Below are 20,483 nucleotides of genomic sequence, written 5' to 3'. Positions count from 1 at the left end.
AGCACCAGAGACCCGGGTTCGATCTTGATTATGGATTCTGTCTGTATGGAGTTTGTACATTCTCCCTGTGACCACGTGAGTTTTGTCCAGGTATTCCGGTTTCCTTCCATACTCCAAAGATGTACTGGTTCGTAGGTTAATTGGCTTTGATAAAATTGTAAATTGTCCCTGGTGTGTAGGATAGTGTTAGTGTACAGGGTGATCGTTGGTTGGCGCCGACGTGGTGAGCCGAAGGGCCTGTTTTTGTGCTGTATCTCTCAAGTCTAAAATCTCTAAAGACTAAAGTGTCCAGTCTGGCACCTATGGGGGATCCTATGCCGGGTTTGGCCTCTGCTGAATCAAGTAGTCAACATAGTTACTAATTTCTCAATCTTCAGGATTTACCTGCCCATTTGCATGACCGATTGCAATGAATCTCTTTTGAGGGTGGTGTTATATTTTGCCTTCCTAACACTCTAAAAGGTCACACTCTTAGAAAGTGGATCAAATGTTGGCCCACCATTTTCTGATGAGCATTTCAAGTCAGCTTTCTGTTGAGAGTACAGGATCACAGAATCACATTTGCCATGTCCTCTTGTCTGATTATTTTAAATATTCATGATTTATCATGAACTATAGTGTAATATGAAAAAAAACATTTAAATAGATCTTAAAATCAATCATTGATGAATTGCTTTGCAGATATTGTACAAACAAGTATTCATTGGTACAAATAGCAAATATCTGTTTAGTAGTGTTTCCACTTAAAATTAACATTCCCAGTGTGTAAGAAGTCTTTCATAAACCCAGGCAAACACAGACATGAATCAATTCACCTTTCACATTTCAAACACTTTCCTAGAGAGACAGTAATCAGGGCCTTTGACAGCTTGCTTTTCATTCTGGCTCTATAAAACCAAGTGAAAGGTCTACCGCGAGACGCCTACTTTCTCATGAATGGAATGACTGGTTGCATTTCATCAGTCTCCTTAAGACAACCCTTATTACACACCATTTGTTTTACCTATTAGTGCTGCTTGTAGTTTAATTGTGTGATTTAGCTCAGCTTGAGTTAACAGCAACTGAAATTATATTCTGTATAATATCCCAGGGACCTGATTTATTCAGACCTGAATCCCATCTTTGTTAGTGAAACTCTTTTGGTCTTTTATTTCCTATAACTCTGTGACCTCACAGATGGGATTGAAAGAACACATGTCTTTACTAGAACATAAAAGTTTGCTAAGCATAAGCAGGTTTGTCTTCAAAATATGAGTTATTGGATGAAATTTCTATGATTAAATTATGCAAAACTATACCAAAATGTGACAGAAGCAGATTAAATCTAGACCTTTCTACTTTGGAATACATTTTGTTATGATGATATATTTAAAAATCTGTTAAAATGAAATTTGATTAATTTTAACATGGTTTTTTTTAATTCAATTTATATATTTTCATTTAAATGTCGATTTCCGAACTAGGTGTGCCAAATATTTTTTGCGAAATTCAATTGACGCTTATAGCGCACAATGGGAAACTCAATCACTGGTTCCAGGTACAAGACATTCCGGCTTGGCATCCATTAATTATGTCCATTAGCTTGCAACATCGTTTGTGTGCAAACATTAAAATCTGATGCTGGACCTTGAATAAATAAAATAGCAGAACCTGACATGAATCTGCCTGATCTCGGCCAACGGGACAGATCTTATTCGAGCTATTAAGGAGTCTGCCATTGAAAATGACTATTTAATCATCTCCGAGTGATCAAACAGCTATGCTATGCAAAATCTTCTTTCTTTGTGAGAGACAAAATGTTTCCCCTGTGTATCTATCTCTGTTGCCATGAAGCCTGATCATCTGTTGGAAACATGCGATGCCTGCTCCTGAGTCCAACCTGCCAGTCTTGGTTTCGTTCCTGTTGAGAACCGTTGCTTTAAAAGCAACCTTCACAGCAGGAGAGCATGCTTGTAAGTTTGTGCTTACTGCACCAAGTTACGATGTGTAACTACGCTGAAGGCCTGGAATTCTGAATGCCTGTTTGCATGGGGCCATACACATTCATGCACATAAGAAATTTGTTCCCCTGTGGCTGAGAAAGAATCTGGCATGATGCCCTCTGTACAACGTAATTTTAGCGGATGTTTCTAAGCATATTAGAATCTCCAGTCTCTGGTATCCATCAGCGTCAAATAACTGAATTTCTATGCACATTTGAAATACAAGAACATCAAAGCAATGATTATTTTATTATGGTATCTACTTTTCAGATTAATAATACTGCACAGTCATGCTTTCCAATCTTTTAACATCATGGTGATTGGAACATGTTCAACAAAAACTACCTACTTTTAGAAAAAATGAATATTAAAATACAATTACTAAGTGATGAATTACTGCAAGGTTTTCTTTGCTTGCCATTGTAATTTTGGTGGCAAAGCTCCAAAGCTGGGAAACATCAGACCGTTATCTGAATTATCTGCTGTTTGTCTGGGGTATATCTTTTTGCAAAGATTGCAGTGGACAAGTCAGAAAACCCCAGCAGATATCCACCCCCTATAATTGAGTTGGATGATGCAGAACGTAGCAAGGTCAAGTATGACCATCGTTGAGGTATGTCCATTTCCTATTCATGAGAATCTTTTCTACTACTAGAAGACTTTACTAAAACAACCATAAATATTATCATGAATCCTAACTGATTTTCAATTCCAAAAGCAAAAAGTTCATTTAGGCGACAGTATCCTGTTGCACTCTTCACATGACACCTGCCATTCAATACACTGCATGGATCAACGTTTATATGCTCTTTATTATTACGCACATTGCACTTAAGACAGTGGAATTGATTGTAGACTTTAGGAGAGCTCCCCCTCCCCTCACCCCACTCACCATCAACAACATCACAGTCACATCTGTGGAGTCTTTTAAGTTTCTGGGAACCATCATCTCCAAGGACCTTAAGTGGGGGGCTACCATCGACTCCACAGAGGATGTACTTCCTGTGGCAGCTGAGGAAGCACAATCTGCCACAGGCAATGATGGTCCAATTCTATATGGCCAACCTAGAGTCTGTCCTCACCTTCTCCATCATGGTCTGGTTTGGCTCAGCCACCAAGCATGACACCCGGAGGCTGCAGCGAATCGTCCGAACAGCTGAGAAGGTTATTGGCTGCAACCTTCCCTCCGTTGACAAACTGTACACTGCAAGGGACAGGAAGCGAGCGGGTAAGATCATCTCTGACCCCTCTCACCCTGGCCACAAACTCTTTGAATCACTTCCCTCTGGAAGGCGACTCCGGACTGTCAAAGCTGCCACAGCCAGACATAAAAACAGATTTTCTCCACGAGTAGTAGCTCTACTCAATAACCCAAAAACTGTAGCCTCCTTTTGCTCTGGTATTTAATTTAATTCACACGTTTAATCAATAATGTTTTGTTATTAATGTTTAATTTTTTAGGTATCATTCATAACTGTCACTGTATGTCATGTTGTCACTTGCGGGCGGAGCACCAAGGCAAATTCCTTGTATATGAATACTTGGCCAATAACCTTATTCAATTAAATTCAATTCATCAGCGGGCAGAAGATTCCAATCTCTACATCGTGTCATGTAGCTGAGCTATGTTGGGCATGCCTTTGGGATAGATAGGGCTCTTAAAGATAGCGGAGTCAGGGAATATGGGGAGAAGGCAGGAACGGGTTACTGATTGGGGATGATCAGCCATAATCACATTGAATGGTGGTGCTGGCTCAAAGGGCCGAATGGCCTACTCCTGCACCTATTGTCTATTGGGCTAGATTAATTGCCTGGGACAGGAAATCCCATGCTCTTGATCATGCTGCAGGTCCCCAGCTTCAATGCAATACTAGCATAGGGGTAGTGGAACGGAAGATCTGTCTTAATGAGTATGTCTCGTTGTCAATTATAATATATATATTTCATTACATGTGAGATGGTTCCTCTTTGTGATAATCAATGCACAGTTCCTTCTTTCTGAGTGGTGACAAAATATAAACTCTGAGTGTTGGCAAAAAGCTAACACAAGATTTAAAGCCACTATTGTATATTACATTAATTTAACATAACAATATTAACATCTATGTCATTTAAGGCTGAATGTCATGCAGAATCAAAGTTTTAATAGTCCTATTTGACAGACTACAACAATCTATATAATATTAACCTAAATGTGTTCATTTTCTGAGGTTGAGTTGGATCTTGACATTGTGTGCAAAATTATTAGATGCAAATTAGCAGGCTGTTTTTTATCACCCATTTTATATTACTGCATCAAGTCAACCCCGTCGTTTTATTGCGATACCAGAGGATAAATTGGATTATATGTATAGCTGAATAATATTGCTCTAATAATGCTTCTTAATATTGATCTGCACTCATAGAGTTGAATTGAAAAGAGAAACTCAAAAGTAGAAAATCTAGAATTCAATCCATTAATTTGATTCTGACCCATTTCTGTAAACTGGGTGGTAAATCAACAGTTTCACACTTAGGAAAACAGTGTCACTAAGGGTCATGACTTTACAAGACATTCTAGATGTGGATGTTTTTTCTGCTGTTCCATTTTACAACATTTCAAGGAACTCCCAATTTTAGTTATGTATCTTAATGGAATCTTTCTGTTTTAGATTAAATTCCAACTTTAACCCTAGAGTAGCAGTTGAACATAAGATTCTTATTATCCTTGCAGAACAGCTACATGAAGAAAACTTAATTTCTTGTTTCATCCAGTTCAGAGGTATTGAAACAGAAGTCTAAGAATAACCATCGGCAATAATATAATTTTGAACATAATCAGTTAACAGTATTGTATTGTGTTATATTTACCAACACGCCTTTCATCATTTTTTATTACTTTTCCCAAGAGAGTTCATAGATTCAGATGCTGAACATTTTAAATATATCTGGCTTTTCTTGAATAGTATTTTAAGGCAGTAATCATGATATACGTTATAGAACCGTAGAGCTATACATCACGGAAATAGGCCCTTCGGCCCACCTTGTTCATACTGACCAATATGGTAAAATATCAGGCTAGTCCTATTTGCCTACATTTGGTCCATTGTCCTCTAACCCCTTCCTTTCTTATCTATCCAAATAGTGTTTAAAAGTCATAATTGTATCTACTTCTATAGCTCCCTCTAACAACTCATTTCAGATATGAACTATTTTCTGAATGAAAAAGTTTCCCTGAAGTCCTGCTTAATTCTTTCCCCTTTCACCTGAAGCCTATGCCCTTTAGTTTTAGAACTCTTTATCCTGAGAAAAAGTATGTGAGTATTCACTTTCTCCATGTCCCTCATGATCATGTACACCTCAATGAGGTCATTCATCAGCCTTCTATGCTCCAAAGAAGAATCCTAGCTTATCCAATCTCTCTCTATAACTCAAGGCAGCAAGGCAAGTTAACAAATAAAGACACAAAGTGCTGGAATAACTGAACAGGTCAGTCAGCATCTCTGGTAAACCTAGACAGGTACAGCAGGCAGTGAAGAAAGCGAATGGCATGTTGGCCTTTATAACAAGAGGTGTCGAATATAGGAGCAAAGAGGTCCTTCTGCAGTTGTACAGAGCCCTAGTGAGACCACACCTGAAGTATTGTGTGTAGTTTTGGTCCCCTATTTTGAGGAAGGACATTCTTGCTAATGAGGGAGTGCAGCGCAGGTTTACAAGATTAATTCCCGGGATGGCGGGACTGTCATATGCTGAGAGAATGGAGCGGCTGGGCTTGTACACTCTGGAGTTTAGAAGGATGAGAGGGAATCTCATTGAAACATATAAGAGTGTTAACGGTTTGGACACACTAGAGGCAGGAAACATGTTCCCGATGTTGGGGGAGTCCAGAACCAGGGGCCACAGTTTAAGAATAAGGAGTAAGCCATTTAGAACAGAGACGAGGAAACACTTTTTCTCACAGAGAGTTGTGAGTCTGTGGAATTCTCTGCCTCAGAGGGCGGTGGAGGCAGGTTCTCTGGATGCTTTCAAGAGAGAGCTAGATAGGGCTCTTAAAAATAGCAGAGTCAGGGGATATGGGGAGAAGGCAGGAACGGGGTACTGATTGGGGATGATCAGCCATGATCACATTAAATGGCGGTGCTGGCTCGAAGGGCCGAATGGCCTTCTCCTGCACCTATTGTCTATTGTCTAGGGTCAGGATTCTTCTTCAGTCAGATTGTGTTGGGGGGGAAGAAACCTGGACAAGAAGTGGGGACAGGTCAAAGCTTGGCAAGTGATTGGTGGGTACGTGAGGAGGAGGGTTTTGATAGGTAGATGGTTGCACAGAGGTCAGGAGGGAAAAGCAAAGCATGAGATAAGGAGACAAGGATGGAAGAGGTGTGACTTGTGAAGCCAGAATAAGAAATATAAGTGGAATGGGATGTGGGGAGGAGGGCTGGGGAGTGGAAGGGAAGAAATTGGTGAGAATCCTGAAGGGCCACAGGGAAGAGAATGGTACAAAAAGAGGAGGGGGTGTGTAGAAAGGGGATGGTTGTCTGCAGGTTTGTTCCTAAAATTGGAGAGTTTAATGTTCATGGTTGTAAGCTACCCAAGTGAAATATGAGGTAGTGTTCCCCCTGTTTTTTGTGTGGCGTCTGGCAATGCAGGAGGTCCAGGACAGAAAGATCAGTTAGCAAAATGGTGAGCAACCGGGACTGAGCAAAATGATCACCTACACTACACTTGGTCTTCCCGAAGAAATGGAATAGATGAGGTTACAGGAGGTGCACGTTAACCTCGGTCTCACCTGGAAGGACGGTTGAGGTCCCTGGATGGATGTGAGGGAGGAGGTATAAGGACAGACGTTGCATCTCCAGCAATTGTAGGGGAAAGTACCAGGTCAGGCAGCAGTTTGGGTGGGAACTAAGGTGTTGCGAATGCTGAGTTACTCCAGCACTTTATGTTCATTGTTTGGAACCCAGCATCTGTAGTTCCTTGTGTCTACAAGTCCAGGTAATATCCTGGTCAATCTCTCCTTCACCCTTTCCAAGTTAATGACATCAGTATTATAGCAGGGCATACAAGGTCATTTAGAAATAATTGTAAATAATTTCTAAACAATCAAATAAAGAAAATCATTTGTCCTTATATTGTTACCTAAAGTAAGATCATTATAAAAACTGTCAGGGAACTGTACTGAGTTTTCAGAGGTGTTATTGTGGTAAAAATGTTATTCGTTTCATTTTTCTATGGAATACACCAGTAATGTTGGAGCTAAAACATTAGTTAAATGTTTTGCAATCTTTCTAAATATTGGGATCTGAATAGATTCAACCCTGCAGCAATGCCTTAATATTGGCAAAATGGCATACAAAATAGTTCTTTATTTGGTCCATAGTTGTTTAAAAATGTCCATATAGAAACATCACAACTTTAACAATTTCAATACTTATTTTGACAGAAAATTGAAAATACTGAATCAGAGTATATAACACTAGAGAGCAAAAAGAGCAAAGAACTGGGAAATGCCAATCTTTAAGTTGTAACGTAGCTCACACATAAAAACTTCCTTCATGAAACCTTACCTAAAAGCAAATATGGGATAAGGTTATTCTTTCCCAAACCAATAAAATCAGGAGACTGTTGCGAGAAGCAGTGTCACGCAGTTTGATGTCCCCAGCAGGATACTTGGGGTCATATGTGCTGCCGTAAATTCAGTGTGGGGCTCTGACATTGTGCTAAGTGTGGCCCAGGTCTGGGGGGGTTTTCTTTGATGCAAGTGAAGTTTAATAACTAGAAAAGCATTTGCTTTTATTTGCCTGTACTTTCTGCAACAATAATATCAGCTCATTTAGGCTTTTTCAACATAAAAATGCACTAGTGAAACAATCTGTTACGAATTAGCACTGCTCCCATTCCACTTTATTAGCAGGTAATTGAAAAGAGTTGGGAAAGTGTAATTTATCAGATTATGTGTGTTTATCTTCCTTGTGGGTAAAGCAGATTTTGGCAACTTCTTCACCCCACCCTGGGGGAATCAAACTTTTTTAAGCCAAGTTCAGATAAAAAAGTAAGTAAATTATGATTCGATGGTACAGTAAAAATGTTCAAATTAAAAAGGATATACTTTCCAAAATGATTAAAACTTTTCCATGGGAGATTTTATCTTTCTTACCTTTCTTTAGAGATGTGTTTACTTTCGCATTTCCAAGTATTCTTAAAATCCGTACAGAACTCAAACCACAACATGAATATGTTGTTTGGAGTGACCTCTTTCTCCCCAGATTTTGGCTTCACCCCAAAGAACCTTATTATATCTTCAAAGCTAGGAGGAAAAGAAAAAAAACTGTCAACACACAAACCTGCTGGTGGCTGTAGTTTCCCTGAGGGCTTGTTCCAAAGTCAGTAGCCAATACTCTGTAATTATTGTGACTTCCCTGTGCTTCAACATTCATGGCAGCAACACTTGTCATGTATAATGTAACCTTCAAACACCTACAGTCGTCCCAAAAGGGGATATTTATAATGGCTATATAACCATGTCCACATGCATGCATAAATATTCAAGTACTGAATGTCTTTATAGGAAAATAATGGGGTATCAATGCCCTCATTTAAATATATATCACCACTCCCAACCCCACAAATTAAATTAAAACTGGGTAAAGAATGAAATCAAGTTCACATTAGTCTACCAAAGTGAGCGACTCCAGGCACATAACATAAACAAGTACAGACACATAAAGTCTGAACTGCACACTTTCCTTTCATTCATGCACTTCAAATGATTCGTATCTGTTTAAACTCATGTTCTTTCTGACAACTAAGGTGCCATTCAGTTGAAATGCAATGAAATACAATATTGTGTTACTGATCTCATCAACATATCTACATAAAAGTCAGACATGGATTCAATACAATGATATGATATTATTTAGAATTTTGGTAGCTGCAACGCATGTTCAACACAAATTCATCAGTTCAATAGATCCACAATAGCTACTTTGCACATTTCTGTTTTAATTATGTTTTTGTTTCATTCAGTTTTGTTCTAAATTGTTTTTTCTTTACGTGGCTACTTGCTGCCACAAACCTTTTCAAACAACTACCCCTTCCTTCCTGTAAATATGGCAAGCGTTGACTTGAATCATTAAAGTACCTTTCTCACACTGGTTTAATGAATGCATACTGCATTTTGATACACCAGAGCTTTGGAAGATTATTATGGACCTTCTTATCTTCTTGTCTTTGAGAAATATTTAAATTCCGAAGTTAATATTTAGCAGTAGAGGAGTATAACTTCTAGAATCCTACAGATCATTCACCGTTCTTCAATCATCAAAGTTTAGGATCAAGAGGATAGGATAAACATTTTAAGCAGCTTAATTTTCACTAGCTGTGATGAGCCTTGGTCCCTTGAGCTCAAATTAGTCTTTAACTGAACAATGATTATTTTACTACCCCTCAAGAGAATAGCACATCAAACATTTACACATAGATCTACATCAGTTTAATGAAGACCATCAGGATTGGTTTATACAGCAGTAAAAATACAAAAAAAAATTATGGAAAAGAACATTTAATTTGCAGTAAAAAGTGTTTCAAATAGTTCCCTATGGTAAAAATGTCTATATAAGCACTAGGGTGCATTAATTAGATCATTAATTAGTCACTTGTGTTGTCAACTTAAAATTCCTTCCATAACCATTGTAATCATGGTGTTTTAATAGTTTAAATAAAATTATATGAAAGAACACCTTGTTTTATCACCAATCACTTTTGACATTGGAAAGTGCTCCAGCAAGATGTGATGAATATACCTTTATTTTAATATTTTAATTTCAGCTGAAAAATATTTAAGAGGATTCTCAACACCTCGCAATTATTTGCATTTGGATCCACATTAGACTCATTCTTCAAGTGTAACTTCATGTTATGATTACAATAGTACTCTTCAATTAATTAATAAAATAGCAGTCTGAAGAAGGGTGTCAACCCGAAACGTCACCCATTCCTTTCTCCAGAGATGCTACCTGACCCGCTGTGTTACTCCAACATTGTGTGTCTAAAATAGCATGATACTTGTGATTCTTAAATGTTGGCACCATTGCTGTTCCTTCTGCTGCCAAGGCCCTAAGGTCTGGAAATTCCTCTTCTAACCTCTTCACCTCATTTGCTTCTTTTAAGATGCGCCTTACAATTTAACTCATTTACAAAACTCAAATATATAATGTAGACAATAATTTAATGTAAGTAAGTAAGTAAGTGAGTGAGTGAGTGAGTGAGTGAGTGAGTAAGTAAGTAAGTAAGTAAGTAAGTAAGTAAGTAAGTAAGTAAGTAAGTAAGTAAGTAAGTAAGTAAGTAAGTTTATTGACCAAGTATTCACATACAAGGAATTTGCCTTGGTGCTCCGCCCACAAGTAACAACTTGACATACAGTGACAGTTACGAATGACTCAGAAAACCCTAAACATTTATAATAATAAAACATTAATGATAAAATACCATTGATCAAGCATGTGAACCAACAAAATACCAGATCAAAGGGAGGCTACAGATTTCTGGCTGTTGAGTAAAGCAACTACTCGTAGATAAAAACAGTTTTTATGTCTGGCAGTGGCAGCTTTGACAGTCCGGAGTCGCCTTCCAGAGGGACAGATAACATGAAGTCTGTATTTTGGAAGGTCACGACCATGGAGTCCGGGAAGTCACTCTCTACCCTCATTACCTGGTCAGCGAGTTTCATTTGCGCCTCACGTACGCAGGCTTGGGGGGGAATGTAAACTCCAGCGAGAATAAAGGAGTTAAATTCCCTCGGAGAGTAGAAGGGTTTGCTGTTTATAAAGAGGGATTCTAGGTTGGGAGAGCAGACATTTGACATTACCGTGATGTCGTTGCACCAGTCCTGGTTGGTATAGAAGCATATTCCACCATCTCTTGATTTCCCAGCTGCCTCCACTTCGCAATCGGTTCAGTGAAGTTGGAAGCCAGCCAGTTGCAGCGCGCTGTCCGGGGCCGACTCACAAAGCCAGGTCTCGGTGAAACACAGGGCAGCAGCTCGAGAGAAGTCCTTGTTTGCAGGTGTATATAGGTACAGGAGTAGGCCATTCGGCCCTTCGAGCCAGCACTGCCATTCAATGTGATCATGGCTGATCATCCCCAATCAGTACCCCATTCCTGCCTTCTCCCCATATCCCCTGACTCTGCTATTTTTAAGAGCCCTATCTAGCTCTCTCTTGAAAGCATCCAGAGAACCTGTCTCCACCGCCCTCTGAGGCAGAGAATTCCACAGACTCACCACTCTCTGTGAGAAAAAGTGTTTCCTCGTCTCCGTTCTAAATGGCTTACTCCATATTCTTAAACTGTGGCCCCTGGTTCTGGACTCCCCCAACATCGGGAACATGTTTCCTGCCTCTAGCGTGTCCAAACCCTTAACAATCTTATACGTTTCAATGAGATTACCTCTCATCCTTCTAAACTCCAGAGTGTACAAGCCCAGCTGCTCCATTCTCTCAGCATATTACATTCCCGCCATCCCGGGAATTAACCATGCAAACCTACGTTGCACTCCCTCAATAGCAAGAATGTCCTTCCTCAAATTAGGGAACCAAAACTGCACACAATACTCCAGGTGTGGTCTCACTAGGGCTCTGTACAATGGCAGAAGGACCTCTTTGCTCCTATATTCAATTCCTCTTGTTATAAAGGCCAACATGCCATTCGCTTTCTTCACTGCCTGCTGTACATGCATGCTTACTTTCATAGACTGATATACAAGGGCCCCCGGATCCCGTTGTACTTCCCCTTTTCCCAACTTGACGCCATTTAGATAGTAATCTACTTTCCTGTTTTTGCTACCAAAGTGGATAACCACACATTTATCCGCATTAAACTTCATCTGCCGTGCATCTGCCCACTCCCCCAACCTGTCCATGTCACCCTGCATTCGCATAGCATCCTCCTCTCAATTCACACTGCCACCCATCTTTGTGTCATCTGCAAATTTGCTAATGTTACTTTGAATCCCTTCATCCAAATCATTGATGTATATTGTAAATAGCTGCGGTTCCAGCACCGAGCCTTGCGGTGCCTCATTAGTCACTGCCTGCCATTCTGAAAGGGACCCGTTAATCCCTACTCTTTGTCTCCCATCTGCCAACCACTTCTCCATCCATGTCAGCACTCTACCCCCAATACATTGTGCCCTAATTTTGCCCACTAACCTCCTATGTGGGACCTTATCAAATGCTTCCTGAAAGTCCAGGTACACTACATCCACTGGCTCGCCCTTGTCCATTTTCCTAGTTACATCTTCAAAAAATTCCAGAAGATTAGTCAAGCATGATTTTCCCTTCGTAAATCCATGCTGACTCGGACCGATCCTGTTACTGCTATCCAAATATCGGCTATCTCATCATTTATAATTGACTCCAGCATCTTCCCCACCACCGATGTCAGGCTAACTGGTCTATAATTCCCTGTTTTCTCTCTCCCACCTTTCTTAAAAAGTGGGATAACATTAGCTACCCTCCAATCCACAGGAACTGATCCTGAGTCTATAGAACATTAGAAAATTATCATCAATGCATCCACAATTTCTAGAGCCCCTTCCTTAAGTATCCTGGGATGCAGACCATCAGGCCCTAAGGATTTATCAGCCTTCAGTCCCATCAGTCTATCCAACACCATTTCATGCCTAATGTGGATTTCCTTCAGTTCCTCCGTCAACCCAGATCCTCTGGCCACTACTATATCAGGAAGATTGTTTGTTTCCTCCTTAGTGAAGACAGATCCAAAGTACCTGTTCGACTTGTGTGCCATTTCCTTGTTCCCCATAATAAATTCACCTTTTTCGGTCTTCAAGGGTCCAACTTTGGTCTTAACTCATTTTTTCCTCTTCACATACCTAAAGAAGCTTTTACTATCCTGCTTTATATTCTTGGCTAGCCTACCTTCGTACCTCATCTTTTCTTCCCGTATTGTCTTTTTGGTTATCTTCTGTTGTTCTTTAAACATTACCCAATCCTCTTGCTTCCCGCTCATCTTTGCTACGTTGTACTTCTTCGCTTTAATTTTTATACTGTCCCTGGCGTCCCTTGTCAGCCATGGTCGTCCCTTTCTCCTTTTGGAATCTTTCTTCCTCCTAGGAATGAACTGATCCTGCACCTTATGTATTATTCCTAGAAATACCTGCCATTTTTGTTCCACTGTCTTCCATGCTAGTGTATCTTTCCAGTCAACTTTGGCCAGCTCCTCCCTCATGACTCCATAGTCCCCTTTATTCAACTGCAACACTGACACCTCCGATCTACCCTACCCAAATGGAGAAATCTGTATTCGGTAATATTCCTGTGAAGTGTTCGGGGATATTTTGCTCCAATATAGCTGATACCGTATATAAATGGTAGATTTTTTGTTAATTAAAACTTTCACGCTGTTGCATGTACTAAATGAATAGCAGGTCAAATCATTGAATAACTTCCTATGGGTCCTACATTCATTAATATAAGATAAGATTATGATATAAAGGATCTATTCTTATACATTTCTTATAATCCCAACAACCAAAACTTTGGTTCATCTTCTTATTCTTTACCAGTCTAACCAGCATGTGATACATATCACCACATCCCACGCCCCATTATGCCTTGACCATCCTGAATCCCGTCTCTAAACAAATATTATAAAGCAATTTTTCTGGATCAAAAACGTGCAACTTGGGTACTGGCCATTTTGATGGCCAGTACCGGTGTACCCGGGCGTGTTCTAAAAACCTGTGCGGACCAACTGGCGGGAGTTTTTACGGACATTTTCAACACTCTCACTTCTGAGGTCTGAGGTCCCCACCTGCTTTAAAAGGGCATCAATTATACCGGTGCCCAAGAAGAGTAAGGTGACGTGCCTCAATGACTATCGACCAGTGGCACTAACGCCGGTGGTGATGAAGTGCTTTGAGAGGTTGATCATGGAGCAAATCAACTCCTACATCGACAAAAACCTGGACCCACTGCAGTTCGCGTACCGCCACAACAGATCAACGGTGGATGCGATCTCGCTGGCCCTCCAGTCCGCACTGGACCACTTGGACAACAAAAACTCATATGTCAGGCTGTTATTCATTGATTACAGCTCGGCAATTAACACAATCATCCCCTCCAAACTGGTCACCAAACTCGCAGAACTGGGTCTCTGCGCATCCCTCTGCAACTGGATCCTCGACTTCCTCGTCCACAGACCACAGTCTGTTCGTATTGGTGGAAATATGTCAGCCTCAATAACAATCAGCACGGGAGCACCTCAAGGCTGCGTGCTCAGCCCCCTGCTGTACTCACTCTATACCCATGACTGCGTAGCGAACCACAGTGCGAACTCCATCATCAAGTTCGCTGACGACACCACTATTGTGGGGCGTATCACTGATGGGGATGAGTCAGAGTACAGAAGAGAGATCGAGCAACTGTCCATATGGTGCCAGCGCAATAACCTGGCCCTCAACACCAGCAAAACCAAGGAACTGATTGTGGACTTTGGAAGGAGTAGGAGGGGGACCCACAGCCCCATTTATATCAACGGGTCGATGGTTGAAAGGGTCAAGAACTTCAAATTCCTGGGCGTGCACATCTCTGAAGATCTTTCCTGGTCCGAGAACACTAACGCAATTATCAAAAAAGCTCATCAGCGCCTCTACTTCCTGAGAAGATTACGGAGAGTCGGATTGTCAAGGAAGACTCTCTCTAACTTCTACAGGTGCACAGTCGAGAGCATGCTGACCGGTTGCATCGTGGCTTGGTTCGGCAATTTGAGCGCCCTGGAGAGGAAAAGACTACAAAAAGTAGTAAACACTGCCCAGTCCATCATCGGCTCTGACCTTCCTTCCATCGAGGGGATTTATCGCAGTCGCTGCCTCAAAAAGGCTGGCAGTATCATCAAAGACCCACACCATCCTGGCCACACACTCATCTCCCTGCTACCTTCAGGTAGAAGGTACAGGAGCCTGAAGACTGCAACAACCAGGTTCAGGAATAGCTACTTCCCCTCAGCCATCAGGCTATTAAACCTGGCTCGGACAAAACTCTGATTATTAGCAACCACTTTCTGTTATTTGCACTACCAGTTTATTTATTCATGTGTGTATATATTTATATCATGGTATATGGGCACATTTATCTGTTTTGTAGTAAATGCCTACTATTTTCTGTGTGCTTAAGCAAAGCAAGAATTTCATTGTCCTATACAGGGACACATGACAATAAACTCACTTGAACTTGAACTTGAACTTGAGAGCACCAAAATTTCTAGACCGTTAAAACATAGAATTTAAATAAAAAATGGCAATGTTGATAGTTTTGGCCTTTGGTAGGCCAAATTGTCAACACGAGGTAAAGAATTAACAAACACAAGCTCCAAGGAATTTTACAAAGTGAGACTGCAGTATTGATTCTATTATTCTCTTGCAGTTGTATTAAGAAGGCAGAAAACTTTCCATCACAAATACAACATCTAATAACATTTGTATATCACTGATTGTTAGTCATTGATTAAAAGAGAAATAATTGTGGTGTAACCCAATTCTGCTGCTTCGCAATTCCACTTTTCAAACCACCATCCCACATCCACACAAACCCATCTATCAACTCATATCTACCTCTTATAACCACAAGGGAAATATGAAGGAATTATTAACATGGGTAATTTAAGGGGGGTGGGGGTAATTGAAGATGAAATGGCGCATTGGACGATGCATCATTTCAGTGTCTTTCCTCAATCAGCCGATCTCCTGTAGCAGCGATCAAGAAAATTTAATAGTACAGGAATGCATGCGAACCACAAGATTTTAATAAATTATGTTATTTATATTACACGCAAAAGACCATAAGAATTTACTTTCTCAAAACAAGCTCATTATGGAATGAATTGGCACACAGATACTATGCAAATTCTCATGATGCAGGATTTAAGAGCAAATTTCCCAGCATACAGTGCATTCAGAAAGTATTCAGACCCGTTCACTTTTTCCACATTTTGTAACGCTACAGCCTTATTCTAAAATGGGTTAAATTCATTTTTTTAATCATTAATCTACACACAATACCCCATAATAAAAAAGCGAAAACAGGTGTTTAGAAATGTTTGCAAAGTAATTAAAATGAAATAACTGAAATATCACATTTACATAAGTATTCAGACCCTTTACTCAGTACTTTGTTGAGGCATCTTTGGCAGCAATTACAGCCTTAAGTCTTCTTGGGTATGATGCTACAATGGCACATGTGGATTTGGGTAATTTCTCCCATTCTTCTCTGCAGATCCTCTCAAGCTCTGTCAGGTTGGATGGGGAGCGTCGATGCACAGCTATTTTCAGATCCCTCCAGAGATGTTCGATTGGGTTCAAGTCCGGGCTCTGGCTGGGCCACTCAAGGACATTCACAGACTTGTCACGAAGCCACTCCTGCGTTGTCTTGGCTGTGTGCTTAGGGTCATTGTCCTGTTGGAAGGTGAACCTCCGCCCCAGTCTGAGGTCCAGAACGCTCTGGAGCAGGTTTTCATCAAGGATCTCTCTGTACTTTGCTCTGTCCATCTTTCCCTTGATCCTGACTAATCTCCCAGTTCCTGCCGCTGAAAAACATCCCCACAGCACGATGCTGCAACCACCATGCTTCACCGTGATGAGCGGTGCCTAGTTTCCTCCAGACGTGAAGCTTGGCATTCAGGCCAAAGAGTTCAATCTTGGTTTCATCAGACCCAGAGAATCTTGTTTCTTATGGTCTGAGAGTCCTTTATGCCTTTTGGCAAACTCCATGCAGGCTGTAATGTGCCTTTTACTGAGTAGTGGCTTCCGTCTGGCCGCTCTACCATAAAGGCCTGATTGGTGGAGTGCTGCAGATATAATTGTCCTTCTGGAAGGTTCTCCCATTTGCACAGAGGAACTCTGTTAGAGTCACCATCAGGTTCTTGGTCACCTCCCTGAACAAGGCCCTTCTCCCCTGATTGCTCAGTTTGGTTGGGCGGCTAGCTCTATGAAGAGTCCTGGTGGTTCCAAGTTCTTCTATTTAAGAATGACGGAGGTCACTGTGCTCTTCGGGACCTGCAATCCTGCAGAAATTGTTTTATACACTTCCCCAGATCTGTGTCTCGACACAATCCTGTCTCGGAGGCTTACGGACAATTCCTTCATCTTCATGGCTTGGTTTGTGCTTTGATATGCACTGTCAACTGTGGGACCTTATATAGACAGGTGTGTGCCTTTCCAAATCATGTCTAATCAACTTTTTACCACTGGTGGATTCCAATCAAATTGTAGAAACATCTCAAGGATAATTAATGGAAACAGGATGAACCTAAGCTCAATTTGGAGTGTCATAACAAAGGGTCTGAATACTTATGTAAATGTGATATTTCAGTTATTTCTTTTTAATTACTTTGCAAAAAATTCTAAATAGTTGTTTTTGATTCATTATTATGGGGTGATGTGTGTAGATTGATGATAAAGAAAATGAATTGAATCCATTTTTGAATAAGGCTGTAACAAAATGTGGAAAAAGTGAAGGGGTCTGAATACTTTCTGAATGTACTGTAAATATTTGCGGAACATCAGGTCGTATAAGCTCCACTGTTGGGCTCCAGTGGCACAGTGCAGTGGAAAATTCACAATTACAGTATGGCCACTTGTTTGGGACATCCGCATTTAGGTGAGAGTCCTAAACTCGAAGGAATGCAAAGGGATAAATACGGGCAAAACCCAAGTCATTGATTTTAGTTGGTTTGCATTCTTTAAGTTTTAAGTTTTAAGAATATTTCAGATTATGCTTTTTAATGGTTTCTTACTATTTTTTATATGGACTCACACATGATCTAAACATGTGACCTCTGCAATACTTACTCAACAATGCAAGACTAATTTTGTATTACTTTTATGGTGTTAAGAGGAATCAAAGTTTGCCACAAAAATCTAATGTACTTTTGGCAACAAAAATGAGCGAACTCACAATAAAATGCCATTTACCATAAGTACAATTTGGAAAGAGATGAAAGACTTCAATTCTACACATACAATGTATTTGCAGCTCCTTAAAATGCATTGTGTAGTGAAAGGTGAAGGGCAAAGGTGGTGACATGTTTGTTTTATTCCCATTGGTGAAACTGTTTAGCAGCATGAATCGGATAAGTAGCACAGCAATCATTAGCAGCAACGCGGAATTTAAGACCAAACTGTATCCCTGAGACAAGATATCGCTCAGATTTTGGGTTGTTTTCTCTGCGAACATCTAGGCCTATTACTTGAAATTTTCTGGAAAATAGAAACAATTCCAAAACCTTTGTGCATTTGCAGTAGCCCTGAACACATTGGGCAGAAGCAGGGACCATAACTGTCTGAAGAAGGGTTTCGACCCGAAACGTTGCCTATTTCCTTCGCTCCATAGATGCTGCCTCACCCACTGAGTTTCTCCAGCATTTTTGTCTACCTACCATAACTGTCCAGATGTTCCATCACTAGACCTCCCATGTAGGTAAGCAGCAGAGTGTGATCTTGCTGAAATTTCCTAGCATTTATATTCAAGGAGTAGCTTTTAGGATTAGCTCAAGGATTAGGTGCATGACACACTTCCATAGTTGGACTAGTAGGACTAAAGAGGAAAAAAGCAAGGAGAAGGCAGTCATAGTTTTTAATTGGGTTGTTGTTGCATAGCATTTTAATAATTTCTAATGGTTTCACCTAATTTTATTTTCTAACTTTTAACAATTTAATTTAAAAATATTTTGTTCACTTTTGATATCATTCTGAATGGCAGACATTCAATGTTCCTTACTTTATTGAGAGTCAGTAATGGTGACGGAAAGGACTTTTAATTTGTCAAACCTCTGAGTATCATTTCAGGGACTGGGCTTCTTCTCAAAGCATGATACTGGAGTCCAGGAGGCTTTGAGTAAGAAGAAACTGCAGAAGCTGGTTTAAACCGAAGATAGACACAAAAAGCTGGAGTAATTTATCAGGTCAGACAGCATCTCTGGAGAAAAGGAATAAGTGACATTTCTGGTCAAGACCCTTTTTGAGACTGAGAGTCAGGGGCAAGGGAAATTAGGGTTGTAGATGGTGATATAGAGAGATGTTGAACAAATGAATGAGAGATATGCAAAAAGGTAAAAATGATAAAGGAATCAAGCCATTGTTAGCTGTGAGCTAGATGAGAGCAAGTTACAGATATTGAGACTCAACAGGACGACTACAAAACTAGTACAATTACTTGGATGGTGGGGGACAGGGGGGGGGGGGAGGTGGGGAGAGAGGGGATGCAATGGGTACTTGATGTTCGAGAAATCAATATTCATACTATTAGGTTTTAAGCTGCCCAAGCAAAATATTCCCACCCAAACCACCCCTTCCCCAGGTACCTTCCCCTGCAACCGCACCTGTCCCTATATCTCCTCCCTCGACTCTGTCCAGGGACCCTGACAGTCCTTTTGGGTTAGACACTTGCTGATAGAATGTTGATAGAATGGAGCGGCTGGGCTTGTATACTCTGGAATTTAGAAGGGTGAGAGGGGATCTTATTGAAACATATAAGATTATTAAGGGTTTGGACACGCTAGAGGCAGGAAACATGTTCCCGATATTGGGGGAGTCCAGAACCAGGGGTCACAGTTTAAGAATAAGGGGTAAGCCATTTAGAACAGAGATGAGGAAAATCTTTTTCACACAGAGGGTTGTGAATCTTACAAATTCCCTGCCTCAGAAGGCAGCAGAGTTTAATTCTCTGGATGCTTTCAAGAGAGAGTTAGACAGAGCTCTTAAAGATAATGGAGTCAGGGGATATGGGGAGAAGGCAGGAACGGGGTACTGATTGTGGATGATCAACCATGATCACTGTGAATGGCGGTGCAGGCTCGAAGCCAAATTGGCCTACTCCTGCACCTATTGTCAAGTTCCTATTACCAGTTGCTTTGATCTGAAGAGGAATGGAAATTTGCACAATTTGTCAAAAGGAGCTGAAATTAAAATTATTCTGGGGATCTGTAGAAAAACATGTAGCTATTACGTCTCGAACCGAAACGTTGCCCATTTCCTTCGCTCCATAGATGCTGCCTCACCCGCTGATTTTCTCCAGCATTTTTGTCTACCTTAGCTATTATTTCTGCTCACTTCTCCTTAGTAATTCTAAAAATTCTAGCCTTTTTTGTGTCCTTGCAGATGTTAAAATAATTGCATTCAGCTGGAATCTGAACGAAGAGCTAATTCATTTAAAATTATATTGAATAGTGAAAGGCCTGGGTAGAGTGGATGTGGAAAGGATGTTTCCACTACTGGGGGGGGTCTAGCCATAGGTACACAAAAATGCTGGAGAAACTCAGCGGGTGCAGCAGCATCTATGGAGCGAAGGAAATAGGCAACGTTTTTGGCCGAAACCCTTCTTCAGACTGACTTTTTATCTAAAACTGCCGTTGCGACATCAACCGCCTCAACTTCTCCACTCCCCTGTCTCACTCCAATCACTCCCCCCCTGAACGTACTGCCATCAACTCACTCCGAAATCCTCCCTCCTGAGT

The 20,483-nt window shown here is 40.7% G+C and overlaps 1 protein-coding gene across 2 annotated transcripts in view; it reads right to left on the bottom strand.

The window, feature by feature from the left end:
- Positions 1-20,483, bottom strand: part of fmn1 (formin 1) — a 313,397-nt gene that overhangs the window by 49,235 nt on the left and 243,679 nt on the right. For both annotated transcript variants that reach the window (XM_033026936.1, XM_033026935.1), the window contains one exon: positions 8,116-8,265. In XM_033026936.1, the coding sequence (XP_032882827.1) occupies positions 8,116-8,265 (150 nt within the window). The remainder of the gene's footprint in view (positions 1-8,115; positions 8,266-20,483) is intronic.

The sequence above is a fragment of the Amblyraja radiata genome, chromosome 9, assembly GCF_010909765.2.
Source record: "Amblyraja radiata isolate CabotCenter1 chromosome 9, sAmbRad1.1.pri, whole genome shotgun sequence".
NCBI classification, from domain to species: domain Eukaryota; kingdom Metazoa; phylum Chordata; class Chondrichthyes; order Rajiformes; family Rajidae; genus Amblyraja; species Amblyraja radiata.
The sequence above is the reverse complement of the archived record's forward strand: the minus strand, read 5'-3'. Positions and strand labels throughout refer to the sequence as shown.